This window comes from Lithobates pipiens, unplaced genomic scaffold, assembly GCF_037356315.1.
Source record: "Lithobates pipiens isolate NorthernLeopardFrog02 unplaced genomic scaffold, aLitPip1_a1.2 Scaffold_8, whole genome shotgun sequence".
NCBI classification, from domain to species: domain Eukaryota; kingdom Metazoa; phylum Chordata; class Amphibia; order Anura; family Ranidae; genus Lithobates; species Lithobates pipiens.
The window spans coordinates 297,760,322-297,785,867 of NW_027507903.1; the positions used below are offsets into that span (position 1 = coordinate 297,760,322).

General features: G+C 44.7%; 1 protein-coding gene across 1 annotated transcript in view; it reads left to right on the forward strand.

Moving 5' to 3' along the window:
• F12 (coagulation factor XII) overlaps window positions 1-25,546 on the forward strand; it is a 146,119-nt gene that overhangs the window by 46,168 nt on the left and 74,405 nt on the right. Inside the window, exons 2-5 of the mRNA XM_077472552.1 lie at window positions 892-937; window positions 1,023-1,116; window positions 10,159-10,229; window positions 16,722-16,829. Of these exons, the coding sequence (XP_077328678.1) occupies window positions 892-937; window positions 1,023-1,116; window positions 10,159-10,229; window positions 16,722-16,829 (319 nt within the window). The remainder of the gene's footprint in view (window positions 1-891; window positions 938-1,022; window positions 1,117-10,158; window positions 10,230-16,721; window positions 16,830-25,546) is intronic.

Here is a 25,546-nt window from a genome sequence, read left to right on the forward strand (position 1 = left end):
ACTGTCTAGGCTGCCTAGCGTTTTGGGTGTTGATTTTAACTTGAAGTAATTTTTTTGGTATAAGTTTCATGGGCACAATTACCACCCAAGAACCAATTTTTCTGTACATATTTGATAGGTGCATATCATTTACATTTTTTTTACACCATGGCCAATTCTTGCTTTCATCGAGAGTACCTCTATTAGGGTTCTGGTATGAAGGCACCACCAAAACCCAAAGACCAATTATTCCCACACCTGTTACTTCTACCCAAAGTTTGCGAAAGAGACACTAGACTTTATCTAAAAAAAAGAAATTTAATCTTGGCCTGAGTGTACTATAATTTTACTTCTTCACATAAGGCTTGCTCCCTGTGGTGCAAAACTTTGTTATTTCTATCCAAAATCTGCTAAAGAGACACCAGAATTTATCTAAAAAATCTCTAATCTTGTTCCGAGGGCAGAAAATTAAATTTAAATGTAATTTTTTTTCTTTATAAATGTCAGTTTTGCTGCAGCAGGGTTTATACAAGGTACAGATGTGCCACTTTACAGGCAGACTAAGGTGACACCCCAGGCACTATATTTAAATTTATTTAAATTTTTATTGTTTCACTAAGCATCATTATAATCACTGCTCCTTTAAAAACAATCTTTTTAAAATATATTTATATTGGTTTTGCTGTACCTCATCTGCGTGAAATTGGCTCTACCAATGGTTAAATAGTAAAATGTCCCAGTATAGACAATATACTTTCATACTCACATGTGATTCCACTTTGACATGAAAAGGCATCCTGCTTAAATCAAATATCTGCACAGCATTGTGGGAGCCAGTTTTTGACCAGTCTTTTTGATATGGGGTTATATGGTTTATTCCATCTAATTCTTTATACATTTATTTTGTTCCAGAGACACAGAGAGAGGGAAAAACATAAAGCTGGCTTAGGTGGATTAGGTGAAGTATAATTGTTCTATGTTGTGAACATCTTACTATTAAAAAAAGTAATTTGTGCATTAACATCGTTTTGTGTGTCCCTCAGTATTAACAGAGATTGGTGAGCTGTGCCATTTCCCATTCCATCATGGTCGTAGGGAACACCACACTTGTATCAGAAAAGGAAAACCTAGACCATGGTAAGGCTGCTATGTGCATACAGTTCTGTGCTAAGATATCTAGCCACTATTTCTTTGTAGCCTAAAGTGATTGTAAAGCTTTATTTCTTTTAAATTAAAATAACTAATATGTCATACTTACCTGCTCTGTGCAATGGTTTTGCGTAGAGCAGGGATATGCAATTAGCGGACTTCCAGCTGTTGCAGAACTACAAATCCCATGAGGCATAGCAACAGCTGGAGGTTTTGCAACAGCTGGAGGTCCGCTAATAGCAGATCACTGGCGTAGAGTATCGCTGATTTTCATCTTCCAGGGCTCTCCTGGCTCTTGCTCCCCTCCCCCGCTGACTGATTACCCCTATAGGAAGCTGCTTCCTATGGGTGTACGTGCTTGATCCCAAACTGGTCCCGTTGCTCTCAGCCAAGCCTGGGAAACAGGAGAGCCAGGGAGAGGGGAAAGAAGATGCTGCAGATGTGCACAGGGCTGGGTCTAGATCGGGCTCAAGGGAGTAGGTGGGGGGGGGGGGGGGGATGCTGTTAAAAGGATTTTTACCATAATGCAAACAGACCTGCATTTGTTTATGTCTTAAAAACAAAGGAAAAGGTCTGTAGCATTTTCTGTTCTTTTGGACGTAAGCGTAATGGATCTGAGGTAGTCCAGAAGGACAAACATGAGTGGACAAAACAGATTTCACAAAAGCACCCTCTGTACCATTCAGCTCCAATTCAGCAGGGGATCTGTTCACAGACCCCCTACTCAGCACAATGGACACTGTCATGTGAAAAAGCCCTAAATTGTTCTTTAAATGCACTAACCTTCAGCAACATAAGACCAGTACAAGATTGGTTGTGATGATTTGCTATGTGTTACTGCATGTAAATTTAAGCACTTTAGACAAAGAACTCAAGACTGAAGAAGGACGCTTATTAAAAACCTCTGCTCAATATCAGCATATTGAATATTCACCAAGCAAAGGCTAAAAGCTTGAGGTTTGAAAATTGGATGTTTAATGTATCCCACCATGAATATTTGGTTTGCAAAAACTAAGAATGCTCTTGAAAACGTTTTTTAAGTAGAATATGTCTTTATATCTTACTTAGTCTTTTTACAATGGTTAATAGAATTATAGATACATCTTTTCAGTGGCTGATAATGTTTTAAATAACCTTGTTTCAATGAATAGCAAGGTAAAAGGGTAAAATTACATGAAAATTACTTTTAGGCAACCTTTTACAAAAATGTATTTAAAAAAGTGTACTTAAGCGGACGACAGACGGATCGTGATTCAAATTAGTCTATAGGCAGTAGACATGTGAGATTCGTTTTGTTACGAATCGAAATTCAAATAAAATTTTTGTTTTTTGGAGATTCAGATGTATCTGAATTTCCAAATCACAAGAAAAATTTATTTCAACGAATACAAAATAAATTATAACAAAACTACGAAATGTATTAATATTCATTAGTTTCATTCTGAACTTTTTTAATGTTTGAAACACCTTAAATACTACTTGTGAAATGGAAAAATATTGCAATAAATACAGTAAGGTATAAAAGGGAAAGAAGATGATCATACTTATTGTGTTTGAGTTTGATGGAGGTGGATCCATCAGAATCTCCGAATCATAGCATAACTAATGAATCCAAAATGAAAGAGTATATAAACCCAACATTTCATATTCTTGACACGTGCCTGCTGTACCATGTAGTTGTATTAAAAAGTATCCAGTTCTCTTTGTATTGCTTCCTTTGTGTTGTTCCTGCCACTCCCTCTGCTTTACTATTAAAAACTGACCATACTACGCAGGAGAACACAGTATGGCCAGTTTTCTAGCTGTGCTGGGAACGCAGCCTTCTCTCCTTCAATGATGATCAGACTTGTCCTATATACAGCCCTCAAAAATTTCACTTGCCTCCTCACATTTTGCGAGTGGATTTTGAGGGCTACTGAGCGTGGGCTGCTTTAGAGCGAGGGGAGAGGGGAGTACCGCCGGCCGGTTGGATGGGAGTCCTTCTCCCAGTGCTTGCAGAGGGGAAGAGAGAAGAGAGATCTGGCTGGATGATTCAGAGCACGAGGGACATCACTAGCGTCTCTCATTTCAATAGTCGAGTATTCCCCGCACCCGCTGTCACACACATCCCCGCCCCTGGTCCCGGGGAATTTGATAGACAGATCACCCGTCCAATCCTGGGACAAGTATCAAAGTTCCCCGGCCAGGGGGTGGGGCTGTACTGGACGCCGAGCAGCAGGAACACAGCAATTGAAATCAAAGCTGTTCCAGTGATGTCCCTCGGCGCTCTTATCATCCTCTCCACTGCTCTCCTGCATGATTTAAATGGGTAGGCTGCATAATTTACATGGTTAGGCAGCATGATTTATATGGGATTTACATGGGTAGGCAGCATGATTGACAAGGGTGAGGCTACATTGGTGGACACGGGTGGGCTGCATTGGTCAACAGGGCGCATGAGCAGATCATCGCAGGCAGTATCCCACGATCTGCTAAGCACAGAGAGAGAAGGGTGTGACTTCCGCTGACACGATCGGATGTGATTAGCAGGAGTTCCGAGTTCAGCCTGAGCCTCTGTCAGTATCCTGATTAACTACTACAACCGAGACCCATAAACCTGCAACCCGAAAAATTAATGAGCCCGACGGCTAACGAAAAACGAACGAGCCAGGTGGCGAACGAAAAAACGGATGAGCCTGGCGGAGAGATGAGTAGCAAACAATTGGAAGCAGGCGGCCTCAGAGAGTATGCAAGGATGGACAAAGCGGACAGTGTGCGGAGCCCTCTGCAGAAAAGGAGTGGTGGAACATTGGTGCTCGACAGTCAGAAGCCCAGCACGCTTTATCCTCAGTCTGAGAAGCTGGAAAAGCCATCTAAACTGACACTGGCGCAGATGAATGCGCAACTTATGGCAGGTCTGACAGGTAAAATGGATGAGATAAAAATGGATATAGGACTGATCAGGCAGGATATGCAAAGTATCAGAGACAGGATGGTAGAAGTTGAAAACAGGATATCCTTATTGGAAGGTACAGTAACTCATATGCCCAGAAGGATGTTAACAATAGAGAAGCAGATTGTTACATGGCAGCAGAAAACAGACGATTTAGAAAATCGAGAGGAAAAGAAGAAAATGTTTTTTTTTGTTTGTGTTTTGTTGGTTTGTGGGTGTGGGGATTTGATGTGCCCCCATTGGGGGATGTTTGGAGATAATGTTTAAGGTTTTGGGCTTCCTGGTTAAAAGAATGGGTAAACATGGCTAACCACTGCACCTTTTTGTCATGGAATGTTAGAGGTATGGGCACGCAATTAAAACGTGCACAGGTCTTCACAGGGAATAGAACGTTACAGGCTAAAATAATTTGTATCTAAGAAATGCATATGGTTAAAGAAAGACTGGATTATCTAATGCACCGTACACACGAGCGGACTTTTCAACATCCAAAGTCCGACGGACTGATTCCGTCAGACTATTAGATCGTGTGTGGGCTGCAATGGACTTTTGATTCACCAAAGTCTGACGGACTTTAGAATATGGAACATGCTTCAAATTTTTTTTCAAAATGCGCTCGTGTGTATGCTATTCCGACGGACTAAAACCGACGCTAGGGCAGCTATTGGCTACTGGCTATGAACTTCCTTATTCGAATCCAGTCGTACGTCATCACGTTCGAATCCGTCGGAGTTTAGTGTGATTGTGTGTGGCCAAGTCCGCTCAGCCGAAAAGTCCGTCAGAACTCTGTCGGAACTCCGGCAGAACTCCGGCAGAACTCCTTCGGAAGTCTGTCGGACATAAGTCCTCTCGTGTGTACGGGGCTTTAGAAAGCCCTGTATACAATGGTCATACCATACATGTCATACAACCTTTTCAAGAGGGGTCTCCCTAATGGTGCATCGTGCGGTAGCGTGGGAATGCATCAGGGTGCACTCATTGCCAGTTGTTATAATGGGGATATATATAACCCCCCTCCGGCTACAATGGGAGTACTGATGGAAGCAATGTTATTTATGACAGAATATCCAGATCCGCATATTATATGAATGGGAGTTTTAATATGTGTTTAAACCCAAAGATGGACAGATTTGGGAAAAAAACTCAAAGGGGAGCGGAAGGGTCCAAATTTCTGGAACATTTCCTAAATGAGGTAGGATGGGTGGACCTATGGAGGATTAGGAACCCGGAGGCCAGAGTGTATTCATGGTATGCACCAGGTAGAGGATGAGGATGTATGTCTAGAATAGACCTGGCCCTAGGAAATAAAAAAATACTCCCAATGGTGCAATCAGCTACATATATGCTTGGGGGGGGGGGGGGGGGGTGTCTGACCATTTTGGACTGGTCTTTGAATTAATGCTAGGCCCTGGTGGAAGACGGCAGGGATATAGAATACAACCCTATTGGTTAACCCAGATTGTACCAAATGGCCGAATACCAGAGCAAATGGTAGTGTTTCTTGAAACACATGGGTATAGAACAATGGATGGTACAACTTGGGATACTTTTAAGGCATATTTAAGAGGGATAGTGAGATCCATAATATCATATATTAAATGCACTAATAGACAAGAAGAAGAGGAACTGATGGAGAAATGCAGGTAGACGGAAGCAGAGTTTATTGAAAACCCTTCAAATATAAATCAAATAAGATGGGCAGGAATAGCGCATCAATATAAAAATCAACTGATAGCTAAGGCTAAACGTAAGAGGCTCCAGTTAAAGCAAAAAAACTTTGAGAAAGGACATCAAGCTAATATGATAGTAAACTATCTGATAAAACAATAAAACACCAACATTAGCTATAGCAGAGGTGAGAAATGAGAAAGGGGAAATGGCCGATACAGTGGAGGATATTTTGGAAACTTTGCATAGATATTATGATAAAATGTATACGTTGACATTGACACGTATAAGAGAGGAAATAGAGAAATATTTAGAAGACTTCGATTTCCTGAAGTTAACTGAAGAACAAAAAGTAGAGATGCAGAAAGATATACAAGTAGATGAGGTAAAAGAAGCTATTGAGTCTATGGGAAAGAGCAAGTCGCCTGGACCGAGCGGCATACCGTTGGAAATATATCAGCGATATATGGATATTATGGCCCCAACATTAACTGAGATATATAGGGAGACATTTCTCCAGGGAGAGATGCCTCCCTCTACGTATGAGGCAACAGTAATACTGATACCAAAACCAGATAAAAATAGAAGTGAGTGTGCGTCGTACAGACCTATGTCGTTATTAAATATAGATTATAAAATACTGGCGAAAATATTAGCGAAAAGGCTTAATGTAATTTTATCTATTATATCAGATGACCAAACAGGATTTATGTTGGGAAGTCCACTACAAATAATATTAGGAGAACTCAGTTTATGGTACAATTGAGGGAGTATTTCCTGGAGTCAAGTGCCTTGGCTTCGTTGGATACAGCCAAGGCATTTGACTCCATAGAATGGGAGTTTCTTCAGGCGGTGTTGGAAAAAAAGTGGATTCGGGGAAGGATTTAGAAAATGGGTGGGAATAATGTATAAGAAACCATGCGCCAAACTATTAATAAATGGAATACTAACACCCACAATAAAATTATATAGGGGAACAAGACAGGGGTGTCCGCTGTCTCCTCAATTATTCTCTTTGGCAATAGAAGCATTGGTCAACAGATTTAGACTAAAATGTATAAAGGGATCAGAGTTGAGGATAAGGCTGAACATATAGGCTTATATGCAGATACATATTATTTATGGAAGATGTGCATACTTCACTGGGGGTGGCAATGAAAATAATAGAAACATATGGGACATTCTCTGGGCTAAAAATAAATTGGCAGAAATCTGCATTGATGCTGTTGAGGCCAGGAAAGGAAGGGAAACCACAAACCCCATTAAAAATAGTTGAAACATTTAAATATTTAGGAATAAATATTACTTTGGACCCAGAGGAAGCCCTTAAAGCAAATATAGACCAATTGGTAGACTATGTGAAGAATAAACTGGGAATATGGAAAAAAATGACCGTTATCAATGGCAGGGAGAATACAGCTGATTAAATCCATCATATTGCTGAAGTGTCTATATGTGATGGCACATTCTGCGGTAATGATACCATAATATATATTTAAAAAATTAAACTCCCAACTGACCAGGTTTATCTGGGCATATAGGCAATGCAAATTAAAACTCACAACGTTACAAAGACCTAAATCAGAAGCAGGGTTGGTAATACCAGATTATATTTATACTACCTGGCAGGGCCATTAAAACATTTAAGAACATGGGTAATGCAGGAACAAGAAATGAGGGTGGAGGAATATTTGCTAAATAAAATGCAGGTAGGAGGCCTATTGACAGGCCTAGAAGTAACAGAGTTAAGAAGGATCGGAGTAAAAATCCCCCTTCTAAAACTGGCTAGATCAGTTTGGAAGGAGGCAAAAAAACTGACGGGATTTAATGAGACCCCACCAGAAACTGTACTATGGAACAACCCAACATTAGAAGAATTAGAAAGGTTTGAAGATAGCAAATTCTGAAAACAGAAAAAAATAACAACTATTGGCCAGATGTATAATAATAATATAATAGTGCCATATGAGAATATGTGTAAACAATATGATCTCCAAAGTAAACAGTTTTATAGGTATTTACAGTTCAGACATGTATTACAGGTGCAATTTGGAAGAAAGGAATTAAACATTTCTAAATATCCTATTATAGGCATCTTGAGATCGCAGGGACCAAAGGGACTGATATCCAAATTATACTCACATCTACTACAGAGCAAAATAAGTGGAGAACCGGTGGGAGTAAGAGAGAAATGGCAGGCAGTTATTCCAGATATGAGTGATCAGGAGTGGGATGAAATATGTTCCTTCGACCTGATTTAATCCCCAGCAATGAACAACAAAATAATACAATTAAATATAATACATCAGACATACCTGGCCCTGAATAGATTGTATAGGATGGGGAGGATGCCCGTCCCAAACTGCACAAGATGCAGTGTGGGAGCATAGGGCAGTATTGGCAACAAGTGGTCAGGAAAGTAGGAAAAGTTTTAAATAAAACTATTAAGGCCACAGTGGAACTAAGCTTATTGGGAATCTTGAATGAAGAAAGAGGGTGTAGAAATACTAAGAATCTTAGATATTTTTGCAAGAAGTATTATTCCTGGCACGAAAACAATAGAAAAATTGATCCAGCCAAACCCACCAACAATAAGTCAATGGGTAAGGGCGGTAAACTAAGTTGTACCACAGGAGAGAATAATGTACAAACAAAGGGGAAATGTGCAGCATTATGAAAAGATCTGGGCAAAATGGAATAGATCATATTTAACAACGGATGCAGGAAGACCTGAATATATAATATTAAGTGAATAAAAGGATGAAGGAAATAATGACTATAAGATGGATGAGTGGGAAAAATGAGATGTAAGAGTGAATGGATATGAAAATAGGAATATATGGTAATAATTGGAAGTAAATAATATGTATAAATTATGTAAATTAATTTGTAAGAAAATAATTTGTAATAAAGAGTTTATAAAAAAAAAGCACAGAGAGAGAATGAAATTGTCAGATTCTGCCTCGCTATTGCGGGGCGGGTTGTGGGGGTGTTGAAGGGCGGGTTTTGTGTGTGTTTTAATCCGCCCTTAGACACAGCCAAAACCCACCATTTAACAGAAAACACGCTGTTTAATACAGCCAAATCCCGCCCCGCAACAGTGAAGCAGAATCTGATAATTTCATTCTCTCTCAGTGCTTAGGAGATCGTCAGATACTGCCTCCCGACGATCTGCGCATTCGGCATGTTGAAGTCACAAATTCTGCCAACCCTCCTGGCTGCAGCAACACTAACTTCAACAACACCACAGTCTCTCCCTCTGGCTCCACATCCAATCCTGGCATGTCTCTCCCAGAGCTTCTTACTGTGCTTCTCACTCACCCACCCCAGCATGGATCCCTCCTGAATGACTTTCCTGGCCATGTTCCATGACACCTCTTAATGGCCATGTAAAGAGAGGCTCCCTCCCAGTTCCCAAGCTCCAGCCCTGGGGTACACCTCCCCCCAGAAAGGGCCACCACAGCCTAACACACCATCATTCCAGTTCTTTAATCCGACAACTCCTCCCACAACAGGCTGACCATGGTCCATGGTCCATGGGTATATATAGGAGGCCTGCCCCCTGCCAATCCTAGCTGAGGATTGGCCAGGGCTTCTAAATACACCCCAAGTCACTCCGGCACTCTGCCCTGCCATGTCACAGAACAGCACAATTGACTGATTTAAGCATTTGTTGTGATACTTGAACAGCATATGACACAGCTTGAGCTGAAGGGGTTTTATGTTTCTTTGAGCCTTGTAAGGGACCTTCAAGTGGTGTTGCCACCAAAAATATAAGTTAAGTTGTATGTGCAGCAAAGGGTCCTAATAAAATGAATTGGATAAAAAAAAAAATTTTTACTTACCTATTTCTTGCGGTTGCTAGGTGGTCCCACGAAATCTGCCTCTTCCATTGCCCGGGCTAAAAACGTCACTTCCCTTGGCAGCCCGGCTCGCTAAGGCTCCTGGGAGAAGTGTGTCACCATTTCCCAGGATGCCTTGAGCATCACCGAGGGCTACAATCGCGTTATTTCCAAACCGGAAGTGACGCGATTGCATGTGTAATTAACCGGAGCTGTTGACGGCGCTCGATATTGCGCTGACTGCGCATGCGCGAGATCTTTAATCGAACGGGCGGTGCATGCTGGTCTTTTAGCAGCACACTCTCCCGGAAGAGGATGCCTGTGGGCTTCACATGCCCACAGGCAAAATGACAACCATCAGGAGACGGTTTTATAAAAATCGTTTTTGATGAGAAAACAGCATGCTGCTGTATTGAAAAAAAGAAAAAGTAAGTGTTATATTTAATAATAATAATAATGATTGTCAGTATGCCAAAAAAAAAAAAAAAGGATAAAGACAGTGGAATCCCACTTTCAGTTTTAATATGCATGTGTGCACTGTTTGCCTCTATGTTTTACAGCTGCTTTCTCAATTGTTTTTCTAATTAGGTGTTCACTCACAAGAAACTTTGACAAAGACAAACTCTGGTCATTCTGTTTGGAAGGGTCCAAAGTCACAGGTACAATTTATATGGTACATTTCTTTATCCTGCAATCTTTAACAGCCTGTAACTTGTTCTCCTTTAAATATCTTTTACCAATCTTCGTTGTGCGGCCCAACCTGGCACTGCACAGGAACATGTGCATCTGAGCTACTACTTCCTGTGTAATGCCTGGTCAGCCTCAAAAACACAGCACACTGTGTTTCTGCAAAAAAGGGAAAAAGGCTAGTGCCATGGAAGTCGGCCAAAACATTGGTTAATTAATGCAGGTGAACAAAAGTCAAAAAAGCATTTTGGCCATGATGAAAGCCTTATGGCCGAAATGCGTTGTTTTTTTGCCTGTTGTGCACCTGTATTAATTAAACAATATTTTAAATGACTTCCATGGCACCAGCCTTTCTCCCTTATTTGCAGGGCTGGCACCACACAAGCTTTACAAAAGTTACATTCAGGCTGGCCACTCTTTCTACTACACACATGCACTGTGGCCCCATTCATTGTTATGTGTGAGCCATATAAATATAGTGAGCCATATATCAAATAGATGGCTGAAGACCCCCAAGAGTAATGCTTGCCCATGGGTATGAATTGGTCTAAGACATGCATATGAGGAAGAGGAATCAGCCTGTATATATTATTATTACAAGGTTTTGTTGTGCCTTGGCATACCATGACTCAGTAAAATAAAAATTACCTGTTCCTCCGTGTGGCAGACAAATTTGTACATTTAAGGGCCGTACACACGATACGAAAATCGAAAGTAAAATTTTGTCCGGTGAACGAGCTACCGATTTTCATACTGTTAGTATGGTGCTTTCAACAGCCGATTCAGTTTTTTTGTCCGAAAAAGCTAGATGTGCAGACTATAAAATTGTTGTTGTACGTGAACTTATTGTCCAATTTTCATTTAACTAGTACGGTTTCTGTACAAAAAAAATCGTAAGAGTAAGACTAATGCTCAGAAACGAAAGAACACATAGAAAAAATTCAAACACATTAGGTCACTTCTGAAGTTGTATTCAGTCGTACGAGAATTTTCATATGATGACTAACCTCTTCACTTTCAACATGAGACTAGCATGCAACAAAAAATGGACGAACGGTCATTCAAAAATCTGATTGCGTGCACGAGGCTTTAGACTTGTACTTGACTGTCTGTTGTGAACTGTTATATAGCCAAGGGAGGGGCCACCCAGTGACGTAAGATGGCAGTCGGCAGGATGCCTCCCATAAAGGCAGAGTTTTTCTTATTTTTTGTTTGTTTTTTCTCTGGACCTTCGAAGACCTTGATTGACGATGGATTTACATCGCCTTACGCGCCGTACACACGAGCGGATTTTCCGTCGGAAAAAACTTGGATTCTGGAATTCTGCTCAAGCTTGGCTTGCATACACGCGGTCACACAAAAGTTCTCTGAACTTTCGAGCGTCAAGAATGCGGTGACGTACAACACTATGATGAGCCGAGAAAATTAAGTTCAATGCTTCAGAGCATGCGTCAAATTGTTTTCAATCATGCGTAGGAATTTTGCACATCGGAATTGGTACAGATGGTCGGAATTTCCGGTCTGAACTTTTTCCGACCAAAAAATTGAGAACCTGCTCTCAATCTTTTGCTGCCAAAAGCTCACATTGGGGCATTACACTTTTTCTTTTAAATAAAAGAATTGTCGTCTCCTGTAATTTTTACTTTTTTGACACTTTTTTGGTGAATGGGTAGAGGTACAATGTACCCCTACTCATTCACATGGGGGGGGGTGGGATCTGGGGCCAGATCCCGATAGGCCCCTCTGCCCGCAGAGCCCCACAACCAATGGCCAGGCTTGTAGGAATGAGGCCCTTGTTCCCATCAACATGACAAGGTGCTTTGGGGGGACCATGCAATTTTTTTTTCATTTTGGCTCGGGTTCCTCTTAAAATCCATACCAGACCTGAAGGGCCTGGTATGGATTTTGGGGGGGCCGTCATCATTTTGAATTTTTTTTAGAATGCATTAAGGTGAAAAACAGTGAGACTTTACAACCCCTTTAAATAAAGCCTATTTGAACGATTTAAGGTGTGTCAGTGTTTTTGGGTCCAAATAATGGCGGGTAATCACAGGTGCAGGACAGAAGGGAGTCTATTAATCAAGTAGCTCCTTTTGGAGGTGGATGCCAAACAGGGGGCTTGTCTGGGATTCCTTCTGACCTCTTTCACGGAGTGATGGTCATGTAAATGGGCCAGTGTCAAGTGTCAGGGCTGGGCTCAGCCCTCCTTTCTCAAAGCTGGCCGCTCAGCTGTCGGCTAATTGCCAGCTCCTATCTCTCCACAGTGACACACCTGTTGATGATATCCTGCTTGTCAGTCCTGCCTACTTAAGCCGTCCAGTCCAGGTGATCTCTGCCTTTGCCTTGGTCACATCTCTAGAGACCCTCTCCTGTGTTCCTGTTAAAGACTTGCTTGGCTGACATTACTTTTGGCTCCACATCCTGCTTGCTGTTCTATTACCCCCCTCTCTGGCTCCCTGATGTTTTGGCTTGTCTGACTATCCGTTCCGGTTCCTGAAATCTGGCTATGTTTTCATTACGTTTACTCTGTTTACCTTTTTTTTATTATTATTAAATAATTACCTTTTTTTATTATTATTAAAGTGTGATTGTACTTTTGTCTCAGTCTGATTCATGTTTTCTGACAATAGGCAAAGGCCATGAATTCAGAAGATGCAGTCAATCCACTTGTTGGTAATATGTTTTTCCAGATTGGATGAGCAGGATCACCGAATGGATCAGTTTACTATAGCCTTAAAAACGCTCCTGAGTCGCACCGCTCACCTGGAATCTCCCACTGTGGCTGCTCCGGTACAACCTGTGTTGCAGGCCATCCCTGCTGCTGCTCCATTCTCTGTGCAGGCACCCGCCTCGAATATTACCTCTATAAGAGCTATGTCTGGTTCCGCTCTGCTTCCCCAGCGATTTGGGGGCAATCCAGTCCAATGCAGAGGGTTTCTCAACCTGGTTAAGATATACTTTGAGATGCTGCCCCAGGCATTTCCCATGGACAGAAGCAAAGTAGGTTTCGTGATATCTTTGCTTTATGAGAGAGCCCTGGCCTGGGCAAACCCTTTATGGGAGATGCAAAAACCTGTTGTCTTGAGTTACCCTGAGTTTGTGGCTTCTTTTAAAAGGGTATTTGACATTCCCGCATGCTCCAATTCTGCTGCCAAGTGCCTCATGTACATCAAACACAGTATGAGTACTGTTGCCGATTACACCATTGAGTTCCGTACACTGGCAGCAGAGGTTTCTTGGAACAATGAGGCCCTCATGGCTGCTTTTTCTCATGGTCTCTTGGATACTGTCAAGGATGAGATAGCAGCCCGAGATATACCCACTGAGCTGGAGAGGTTGATCATGTTTGCCATCCTCATTGACTCCAGACTCAGAGAAAGACTCCCTTTTAAGGAGTGCTTGCAGAAGCCTCCAGTACATTTGTTTCCGAAACTTTGCAGTCCCACCCTTGCCTCCCTCGCCTCCCTCACCTCCCTTGCCTCCTGGTACTGAGTCAGTCTGTGAAGATGAACCCATGCACTTGAGCTTCATGTGCCTCTCTGCGGATGAGAGAACCCCTATGAGGAGAGAGATTGTGAACCTTTATTGTGGCCAGGCAGGTCACTTTTTTTTTTGTCCTACCTGTCCAGGCAATGCCCGAACTTTGAGGTCCTGTCATGGACAGACCTTAGGTGGCCTTGTTTCATCCCCAGTTATCCAGAAAGATAAGCCAGTGGTTTCATTTACCATTTCTTGGGCTGAGTCGTCTGTCGAGATGCAGCCTCTAATCGACTCTGGGGCTGCAGACCTGTTCATTGATGCTGCTTTTGTATCGAAGCCCTCGATTCCGCTGCAGCTGCATGACACCACACTTGCCATTGGGGGCCAGGGGCTCTTCACCAGGAGATAATACAATTCCAAGTTATTTCCTCACTTAAGTTTCCGCTGGTTATTGATTATCCTTGGTTACAGAGGCACAACCTCTCTTTTGATTGGCTGAGGTTCTCTCCTGGTTGCCACAATGCAGTAAGACATGCTTTCAGAAGGTAGCCAAGGTCCTGTGCACCTCTTCACTCTTCTCGCTGCTGGAGGAGTACCGCGATTTTAGCGATGTCTTTGACAAAGGTCAAGCCAGTAGTTTGCCTCCCCAGCGGGCGTATGATTGCGCAATTGACCTTCAACCTAGTGTCATACCCCCTCGTGGCCGGGTTTACCCTTTGTCGGTCTTGGAGGATAAGGCCATGGAGGAGTATGTTGCAGACTCACTTTCTCAAGGTTTCATCCACAAATCCCCCTCTCCTGCTGGTTTCTTCTTTTGAAGAAGAAGAGTGCTGAACTGGGACCTTGTATTGATTATAGGGGTCTCAATTGTTTCACTATTAAGAAGAGATATTTGACCGCCTCAAGGGAGCGACGGTTTTCACAAAGCTTGATTTGAGAGGGGCATACAATCTCTTGAGGATTAAGGAGGGCAATGTGTGGAAAATTGCGTTTAATACCAGAACAGGCCATTAGGAGTACCTTGTGGCCTTTGTAATGCCCTGGCAGTTTTACAGGAATTTATTAACGATGTCCTCCGAGATTTGTTGCAGTTATGTGTGGTTATCTCGACGATATCCTCATATTTTCCAAGTTCCTGGAGAGCCACCACACAGATGTCTGTTGTGTCCTTCAGAAACGAAGAGAGAACAACCTCTATTGTGAATTGGAGAAGAGCGAATTCCATTGTGAACAGGTTAAATTCCTGGGTTATGTCATTTCCACTGCTGGTTTTTCTTTCAGAAGTCCTACAGTGGCCCCGGTGGTTTACGTCCTCTGCAGCATTTTCTTGGCTTTGCCAACTATTACTATTACTACTATCAGAAGTTTATTCATAACTTCTCGTCTCTTGGTCAAGCCCATGACTGATATGACCATAAAGGACGGTAAACCACAGAGTTGGTCTCCGGATTTCATTAAGGCCTTTGAGAGTCTCAGGGCTGCCTTTGTTTCTGCTGCTGTGTTGGCACATCCTGATCCTACATTACCTTTTATCCTTGAGGTTGATGCTTCTAAGACTGGAGTTGGCGCCCTTCTGTCTCAACGCCTTACCCCTAAGAGCGATATGCATCCTTGTGGCTACTTTTCCAAGAAATTGTAACCTGCGGAGTGCAATTACGAGATTGGTGACAGAGAGCTGTTAGCGATCATTTTAGCCCTGAAAGAAAGGAGACATCTCCTTAAATGTACCACTGTGCCAGTTCTCATTCTTACTGACCATAAGAATCTAACATTCTTGTCTGAGGCTAAACGCCTTTCTCCCAGAAGGGTGCAATGGGCTCTTTTCTTGTCTAGTTTCAACTACATTGTCTCATTCTTACCTGGTACTAAGAATGCAAGGGCTGACGCTTTGTCACGACAATTGTCCACCACTTCCAAGATGGAGTCTGTTCCAGTTCCTCCAGATCTCACTTCTCCTTTGTGTGACAAAATTCTTGCTGCTCGGGTACATGCTCCTCCTGAGAAACCTTATGACCACTGCTTTATCCCAGAGAGTCTCTGTGATGCAGTGCTCCAGACTTACCATTCTTCCAAGGCTGCTGGCCACCCTGGGAAAAAATCAACTCTTTTAAGCCATTTCCCAACAATTCTGGTGGCCTAGTCTACGTGCTGATGTAACCGCCTTCGTAGCTGCCTGTTCCATGCATGCTCAAAGTAGGACTCCACCACACCTTCCAGTGGGCCTCCTACAACCCATACCCAATGTAAATAGGCCCTGAACCCACCTCTCTATGGATTTCATTGTGGAGATACCCAACTCCCAGGGTAACACAGTTGTCAAAGTCCGGCGGTTTGTTTTCCGGACTAAGTCTGCTGGATAGTCCAATCGTGTGTATGCGGCATCAGGGTCATTAAAAACTTACCATATGGTCTTCTTGACCTATCAACTTCTCCCCACTGTTACAAGGCCCAGAGTACAGCTTGATGGCTGTGGGAAACATGGAAACATATTTTCTAGTTTCAGCCTATTTAGACAAGATATAGTGAATGCAGGGTCCTGGGTTTAGTAACTTTATTATGTAATGCATTAAACTAGTAGGAAAAGGTTAATAAAAGTAGAAGGTTTAAATCTACTCCCACCCCCTTTCTAACTCCACTCATAGGCTTACTATAGGACATCTACTGTCTGCTGTCCCTCCTCTCCCCTAAAGTCGGCACTGGGGGCCAACCATGTGACCGTATCAGAGCTTTTTTCAGAATAAGTAAGCATACACATCTTTCCTCTACAGGGTAATTAGAATAGGTGTTAAAATGGGGGTGGGAGCAGATGTAAGATTATATTAGTTTAGTCTGGACTTCCACTTTAAGTCATCTTTCTTCAGGTCTGCATATTATAGTTTTTTTTTTTAAATCTTGGAATCTGCCCTATAAACCTGTTAAAGTTGATGTTAAGTGTGGTTAACATTTTCATATGATTTGATTACATTTTGTTATATGATGCGCAGATCACTGTGAAGACAACCCATGTGAACCCAGAGGTATATGTGAAAACGCTTTAAGAGGTTATAAATGTGTGTGCCATGAGCCCTACACAGGCAAGAACTGCAAAAAAGGTAAGTTGAAAAGGGTAAATCATAGGCAGAGTTGAGATGTTGTGAGGTTTGTAAACAAGTGCAGTAATTCTTTACTGTGAGTCGCAGTAAAAGTATATAAAAAAAAATCTTATTTTATAATATTGCATATTGTCCCTCTCTGGATGGGGTATGGGTATCAGTGTGGCTTATGTGTGGGACTGTTTTGCTAGGAAATATACTAACTTGCTCACATATTCATATTAGTTGCAGCTGCCTTGAAGAAAATACGGTAATGTAACCAGTAGATCAAAAATGCCCAATATTGTAAAATAATGATACCATCTGGGAAGGCGTATAAGTATTGTAGCTATAGAAAGAAACTAGATAGGTAAATAGACAAAATCAATGTTGCAGTTTTAATCATGGTACACATGCCAACGTTTAATAGTTCTGGTGGTATGTGGATAGTGCAAAAGCTGTGATGGCAGCAAGTAAGGGACCTTGATTTGCTGCCTCTTCCCGCCAAGTTGGCCAGAGGCCTTGCCCCCCGCTTCTTCTTAAGATACATACATACATGTCTTTAGGAGAAACTCTGCCATAATGTGTCCCATAGAACTCCAGACCCAAGGCCCACTGCCTCAAATAAAGAAATGCCCACTCATGATGCTTTTCTAATGTTTTACTGTGAAAAACAAAAACAAGTCTGTACAGCCAATTCTTCATATTACCCCTTGCAGTCTCCGGTACAGATCATTTTAGTGCAAATAACCCAGAACTTTATAAGTTCAGCCAATTCTCCCATTCTCTGCTCTGTGAGTTCCCCCTCTGTGGGCCCTCATCTACAGCTTCCTGTCAATCCACCCCCTAAGGACTCTCTCCATACTTCCGTCTGACTAGGTCTCCATCCACCATGGTTGAGAAAGTGGTGACTCCACCCACCAACCACTCAGGGGCACTTACTAAAAGGGCAACCAACCCCTGCCTACACTCCTCCCATTCACATTCACATGTCCCTCTCCTGTGGCTGCCAAACTATTGGGAGAAATTGGCCTGAACCACACACAGAAATAAAGTATCGTAAACTTAAAAATTGTTAACATAAAACAACAAAAAACATCTAACAGAAGGCATATATTTTATACCTCATACCCAGTTAGAACAAGTTACCAACTGTAAAACAAGAACACATGCACAGTATGTATAATAAATCAGATAGGCAAACACTACATAAAATAGTAGAACACCACTACAAATAATAGTTATGATCAGTATAATCCTGCCATTCTGTAGTCTCAGGGTGTTGCCTATGCTCATAATACTGGATGCCGTCTCCTTTCAGACAAACAACACAAACACCGTAATGCCCATAAGCAAGGATGCAACTATTTGGTAGTCAGGGAATTTCCATGGTACCTTTCATGTTCCCAAATGGCAGTCACATATATGTTTTGGCATTCAGCTTCCACTGGTCCAAACAAGGCTTCTGAAATATATGGAAACTTGAGTTAAAATAATTTGCACATATGGCAAACAAAGTATCTGTGGAGCCAAGATAGCTTGGTCAACTGACACCCTCGCTCCTTACCGGGAGGTAAGTAGGTGCTGGGCCTCTGTGCCATGGTGCCTGCATTCCCTCACTCCTCAGCTCCTTCCAGCTCACCCTCAATATTGATAAAGGAGCATTATTAGCGTTCCTTCCTTATTAACGTTCCTTCAAAGGGTTGAGTACTTTGCAGAACTGGAGTTTCTCCTCAACCCCTTGCAGCAATGATGCACTCCATAATACACCTGGTGCTTCCTCTGGAGCTGTAACAGCCACTGCTGACATTTACTCTTTTTCTGGACCTGGAGGATCCATAGGTTGTTGTACTGTTTCCTGCAACCCTGGGACCACCTCAGCACAGAACTCAGCTATTGCCTTGTTGCCAATGTCACTGGTCAGCAATTATTCCACTGCAGGTAGTAATACAGATGTCTCTTAGAGTTCTCATCTTTGGGCTCTCTATGGATGGGCTCAACCTCGGTGCTCTTGGGGAACCCTATTATCTTCTGCTCTCTGCATAAGGGACCATGTTTTGGGAGCCTAGGTGCAAAACTTCCAGGGTTGGACTGGCCTACTGGGATACCAGGACATTTCCCATTAGGCTACCTGCCCTGGGGGTGCTTTGGGCTAACCTGTGGCTGCAACGCAGTACAGCGCTCTGCTTCACTCCCTCCTCCTCTACTACATGTAATACACAGTCTACGGGCATCTCCCGTTGCGTGTCTCGGAGCTGAATGTGAAAACTTTGGCCGCGCTGTGAGAAAAGTCCCGTCCTCCTCCTAGATCAGCTTGTGTGATAGATGCAGTGTTCTGTCTATCACACAAGCTGATCTAGGAGGAGGGCGGGACTTTTATCCCAGCGCGGCCAATGTTTTCACACTCATCTCCGAGACATACAGCGGGAGATGCCCGCAGACTGTGTAATCCAGGCACAGACACTGACTGCAATGAGGCTGCGATTATGGGCATGGTGAGACTGCATTATGGGCACAGCGAGGCTGTGATTATGTGCATGGCGAGGCTGCGATTATGGGCATGATAAGACTGCGATTACAGGCATGGCAAGGCTGCGATTATGGGCATGGTGAGACTGCATTATGAGCATGTTGAGGCTGCGATTATGGGCACAGTGAGGCTGCGATTATGGGCACGGTGAGGCTGCATTTTGGGCACGGTGAGGCTGCGATTGTAGGTACGGCAAGTCTGCGATTATGGGCACGGTGGGACTGCATTGTGGGCACAGTAAGGCTGCGATTATGGGCACGGTAAGGCTGAGATTATGGGCATGGTGAGACTGCGATTATGGGCACAGTGAGGCTGCGATTATGTGCACGGTGAGACTGCATTATGGGCTCAGTGAGGCTGCGATTATGGCCATGGTAAGGCTGAGATTATTGGTACGGTGAGGCTGCGATTATGGGCATGGTGAGGCTACAATTATGGGCACGGTGAGACTGCATTTGGGCACAGTGAGACTGCATTATGGGCACGTCAAGGCTGTGATTATGAGCACGGCAAGGCTGTGATTATGGGCATGGTGAGGCTGCGATTATGGGCAAGGTAAAGCTGGGATTATGGGCACGGCGAGGCTGAGATTATGGGCACAGTGAGGCTGTGATTATGGGCATGGTAAGGCTGCAATGATGGGCAGAGTCAGGCTGTATTGATGGGCACAGTGACGCTGCATTGATGGGCACAGTGAGGTTGCATTTGATGGGCACTGGTGAGGCTGCATTGATCTCTTGTACCATGTCTGCAGTCTCTGACTATCTCCTGTCTACATATCTCACCATCTTTAGTATCATGTCTTCAATCTCTAACTATCTTCTGTACCATGCCCGAAGCCTCTGACATCTCCTGTACCATGACCGCAGCCTCTGCCATCTTGAAATATTGACATCTCCTGTACCATGCCCACAGCCTCTGCATGGTGCACCTGAGAGGAGGTCAGTGACAGCACCGCCAGGCTAGTCTGGGGGGGTCACTGATGTAAGGGGGGGAGTGAATACAATAATGTAAGGGGGCACTGATATAAAGGTTTCACTTTCCCTCTTATATCAGTACCCCACCCCCCTTACCTTAGTGTATTCTTTCTGCGGAAGTTTGTCTCTAGTCATCAGAGTCCCCCCAAATTCAGAGTCCCAGGTGTCCCCTTAATGATTGCTCCACTTTTACCACTTTGAACTGGAATTTGCTTTTTTATATATATATTTATGGCCGAAGCCCTATGACCGATACGTATCCGAACAATACAAACTTATCATAAGATACCCTATATGAAATGGACCTGAAAGTGTGCCCTGGTCTAATGGATGGTATACCAAAATAAGGGGGCATACCCAGTGATTAGAAATGAATGTGTTTGAAGAGAAATGTTTTGAGAAATGCCCTAAAAAAGGGGATGGGAGGGTGGGTATTGCGCACAGAAAACTGACAAAGACCACAGGCGAGTGGGCTGGTTAAATACCCCCCCGGGCTCCTCCCATAAATTCAGGCCACCATACTGGCCTTCTTACTTATGGCCGAAGCCCTATGACCGATACGTATCCGAACAATACAAACTTATCATAAGATACCCTATATGAAATGGACCTGAAAGTGTGCCCTGGTCTAATGGATGGTATACCAAAATAAGGGGGCAAAAACACTTAGGTAGGGGTAAGAGAGTTTTATTGTTTCCAGCTTTATCTTTATTGAGCCAGTTGGGTGAATGCCCGAGACATCTCTGCCTGTGGGTTAGGGATGTATCGAGCGAAGCAGGCCGATTTCCACCTGCCCAATCTTTTGATGACATGGTCCGGGACCCCATGCCGGGATGCGGATGAAGCTGCTCCGATGTGGAAGGAGTGCCCGGAGTACTCACCGGGATTGAGGAGCAAGTTACGGAGGAGAATCCTTACATGTTTAATGAACTGGCAGTTCGTTAATGGTTTGACCGGGAAGGGCAAAAGAGGACTAGAGTCCGGGAGCTCGGGTAGTAGAGAGAGTAACTGCGTAAGCACAGCAACCGGGCACCAGGCGTTGTTGGTTTTGTAGAGGTGGATATCTACCCCGGTGCCTGCCTGCTGGGTCTTGGTTACCGAGAGGTGGAGGATGAAGTGGTCCTGGTGATGGAGCAGATGACGTCTGCGAAGGACTGGACTGTGTGAGCTGTTATAGGTGAACTCGCTGGGCCGTAGAAAGCTATAGTAGGCCAGATAAATGGCCGCCTGTATGACCAGACTGGGGAGAACACCGAAGGGGTAGCTGGTAAGCATGGTGGACATGTCCCTGAAGATGGAACTGGTGATGGGGAGCCGTTTGACTTTAACTGGTGGTTGCTGCTTCTGGATGCCATGCAGGACGGCTCGGATCTCGTGGGACGAGAAGATGGATGATTTGGTAGGATCCTGGAGTGAGAGGAAGTGCTGTATGCCAGCTAAGTATAACCGGATGGTGTTGAAGGACTGGGCCAGTTGACTATGGCAGTATGAGGTGAAGGCTAGTATATGCCTGGCATCTGTGGGGGTGCCTACTGTGGAGGCAACCAGGAATGTATTAAACGCTTTCCAGGCTACCCGGTAGGCTTTCAGAGTGTTGTCTGAGAGTGATCGGTTGATGAACTGAGTGGCTCCATGTAGGTGCGGCTCTAGTCCAGGGTCAACTGAGACCAATGCGGGATAGGAGCTGACACCGTATCGGCTCCGGGAACCTGCCGAAAGAAGGAAAGGAAATTAAAGCGAGACAGTGCTTTAGCTGCAAGGTTGTACTTTCCTGGGACAAACGTGCAGTATACATTAAACTGATGCTGCAGAGACAGCTGCAGCCTGCGTAGGAAGGACATCATGGAGAGAGACTTAGACCTGCCTTTGTTGACAATTTTGGCTGTGGCCTGGTTATCGGTGGTAAAACCTACGGTTTGTCCTGTCCAGGTATGACCCCAGAGCTGGGCGGCTGCTACAATGGGGTAGAGCTCGAAAAGGGATGAAGACTGGCTAAACCCAGGGATAAAGAGTATTTGAGAAGGCCAGGGTCCGGTGAACCAATGGTGGCCAAAAATAGCCCCAAACCCTGTGGAGGCTGCGGCATCTGTCACTACCTGTGGCGAGAGAGGTGAGATAGACGGGATGAACAGGGAGATACCGTTCCAGGTAGACAGGAACTCGTCCCACATTGACAGGTCTGCTATGGCTGCGGTATCCAGGCTGAGGACTTGATCCGGGTCTTGTGCCTGAGAAAGGTAGACCAACAGGCGCGAGATAAAGGAGCGACCTTGTGGAATTATTTGCATGGCAAAGTTAAGCATGCCCAATAGTGACTGTAGCTGCCTCCTTGTACATCCCCTGGTGCGGGTGAATTCGCGGAGAACTGCCCTGATGCAGGTCAGTTTGTCGAGGGGCAGGCTGGCCTGCATGGAGCTGGTGTCGAGATTGACTCAGAGGAAGGTGATAAATTGTGCGGGCCCGTCAACCTTATGTTCGGCGATGGGGACGTTGAGGTTCCCAAAGACGGTCCTTAATTTGTTGAGGTCCCTTGGAGGTATGCCCGGCTGTTCAATCAATAGGAAGTCATCCAGGTAATGGATAACTTGCTGACAACAAGCCTTGTGCAGGAGGATCCAAGCAAGAGACTGTGCGAATGTGTCGAACAGCCAGGGGCTGCTTTTAAAGCCAAATGTTAACTTAGTGGCGAAATAATATTGGTCTCTCCATTTAATGCCGTGCCAGCATCAGAGGGATGGGTGGATAGGCAACAGCTTAAAGGCATCGGATATGTCGGCTTTGGACAGCCACGCACCTGTGCCTACTTTAAGGATGGTCTGAATCGCCATGTCCACGGAGGCGTATTTTAATGAAAATTCTTCGGAAGGAATCAAGGAATTTAGGCTGGGAATGTGGAAAGAACGAGGCGCAGACAGGTCGTACACCAAACGTTTTTTATTCGAAAATTTGCCCTTGACAAGCCCAAATAGGGCTAACTCTCCACGTATTGAAGGGGGGCTGTGTGAAGGGACCTATGACGAAGTATCGTTCCACCTCGGTTTGCAGCAGCTGGTCTATGGCCTGCTCGTCGGAGGCTGCTGAGCGGAGGTTTCTGCACTCATAGGTTGTGTGGGGTAGGGAGATGAGGCCGGTATGAAAGCCTGTTGTGAAGCCACAGATGAGGAAGGTGGCTAGTGAAGGAGTGGGGTGCATGGTGAGGTAGAAGCCCAACCATAGGACGTCTATGCGGCTCAGTCATGAGCCCTTGTGAGTCTTAACCTCACACAAATTCCTGGGGTGCGCTCTGTGACATAAGACACAGACGTGCAGTAGGCGGCACTGGCTAAAATTACATGAGCCATAGTTGTAATTATTGCAAATGGCCGCCCCCTCTATGGTTTGAACCGAACGTCCAAACTTGTCAACTTGAGTCTTTGGCGCAAGGCCTGACGGGCCTTGGGCTGTACCGGAGGTGGAGGGGAACTCTACTGGGCGGCTAACCGTTACGTTGGTGCACCAGTAGGCGGTGTGGGTGGAGGACTGGCAGATGGCACACAGGGGTGAACGAAGGCCGGCAAAATGCCAGCAGAACAACTCGGTGTCCATAAGGCTCCAGTCTGTGGGTGACTGGAACTGTGCAAGCCTAGCGGCTGCTTTGGCGGAGAAGGAACGATGGTAATCGTAAAAGGAGAAGCCTCCGTATTTGTACCCTAGGTCCACCACGGTGTGGAGGTACAAGTCCAGCTCTTCCCTTCTGGTGGGGGATGCTGAGCAAATGACGTCTCTTAGCATCCCAAAGGCTAGGGCAAACTCTGGGATCGAAAGTTTGCGGTTCAGCCTGGGATCCTTGGCTTTGAGTACTACGGAGACATCTCCCCAGGTGTAGGCCTTGTTTTCTGCGAGGTCGTGGACTGAAATAAGCAGGGAGGCAAGGTTGACATCCTTGCTGTCCAGGATGTCCTTCCTTATGTGTGATGTGCTGGGCAGACAACGGGACATGTCCCTGTGGTACCTGTCAGCAGTGGTGACGGGACTGAAACTGGAACAGGGGTGGTTGTGGCTGGGTGAGCCTCTAGGAGCATCACTCTGGTCTTGACGTCCGTGACCGTGTTGGTTAAGGACGACACCATTGAATGTAGTTGAGATATAGCCGCCGAGATGGACTGGAGAGAAGCCTGAGGTGGGGTACTGGGCCCGGCCGTAGCTGGCGGGGTAGAGAGGAGCCTGAAAAGCTCTGCCTTCCTAGCCGTAGCGGGAAAGGGAATGCCCTTGCGTCTCAGCTCTGCTGTCAGCCTGGGGATAGTCCAACCCCTGAAGGACTGTATGCTGTCGCTCACTGACGGCGAGCGAGGAGATAAGGTCTTCGCTGCCGACTTGGGACATGGCTCCAGGTATATCGTGCCCTAGGAGTGATGTCCTATCTCTTTGGGGTCGAAAGATGGACGACCGAAACCTATAGAGGGTGGCATAAGTCAAGACTGTTTCTCTATCTTACCAAGCGAGGCCACCTGTTGCTGAGTACTTAGGCGGGAGCGAACGTGCATACATATATATATATCGTCACGTGCCTTCATATATATATATATATATATATACATATGCCAGCATGGTTGCTGTCGCATTTTGCCTGCGCCTTCCCCTCTTTTTTTTTACCTGGGAAAGATAACGTCCAAGCTGGTGCAGGGTGGACCTACTGAACTTGACTGACCTGGAAAGAGAAACAACAGATGACAACTGATGAGGAGCCTAATGCCGCGTACACACGAGCGGACTTTTCAACATCCAAAGTCCGACGGACTGAGTCCGTCAGACTATTTGATCGTGTGTGGGCTGCAACGGACTTTAGCTTCGCAAAAGTCTGACGGACTTTAGAAAATGAAGCATGCTTCAAATTTTCCCGACGGAACTCCGCCGGACCCGGTCCCCTTCGAAAAATCCGCTCGTGTGTATGCTACTCCGACGGACTAAAACCGACGCTAGGGCAGCTATTGGCTACTTCCTTATTCGAGTCGGGTCGTACGTCATCACGTTCGAATCCGTCGGAGTTTAGTGTGATCGTGTGTGGCCAAGTCCGTTCGGCCGAAAAGTCTGTCAGAACTCCGGCGGAACTCCGGCGGAACTCCTTTGGAAGTCTGTCGGACATAAGTCCTCTCGTGTGTACGGGGCTTTACAAGTAAACTGAAGAGTGACGTAAACGGCTGACTGATATGACCGAGGTGCACCGGTGAGTAGACAGTTTTCGCCCGTAATTC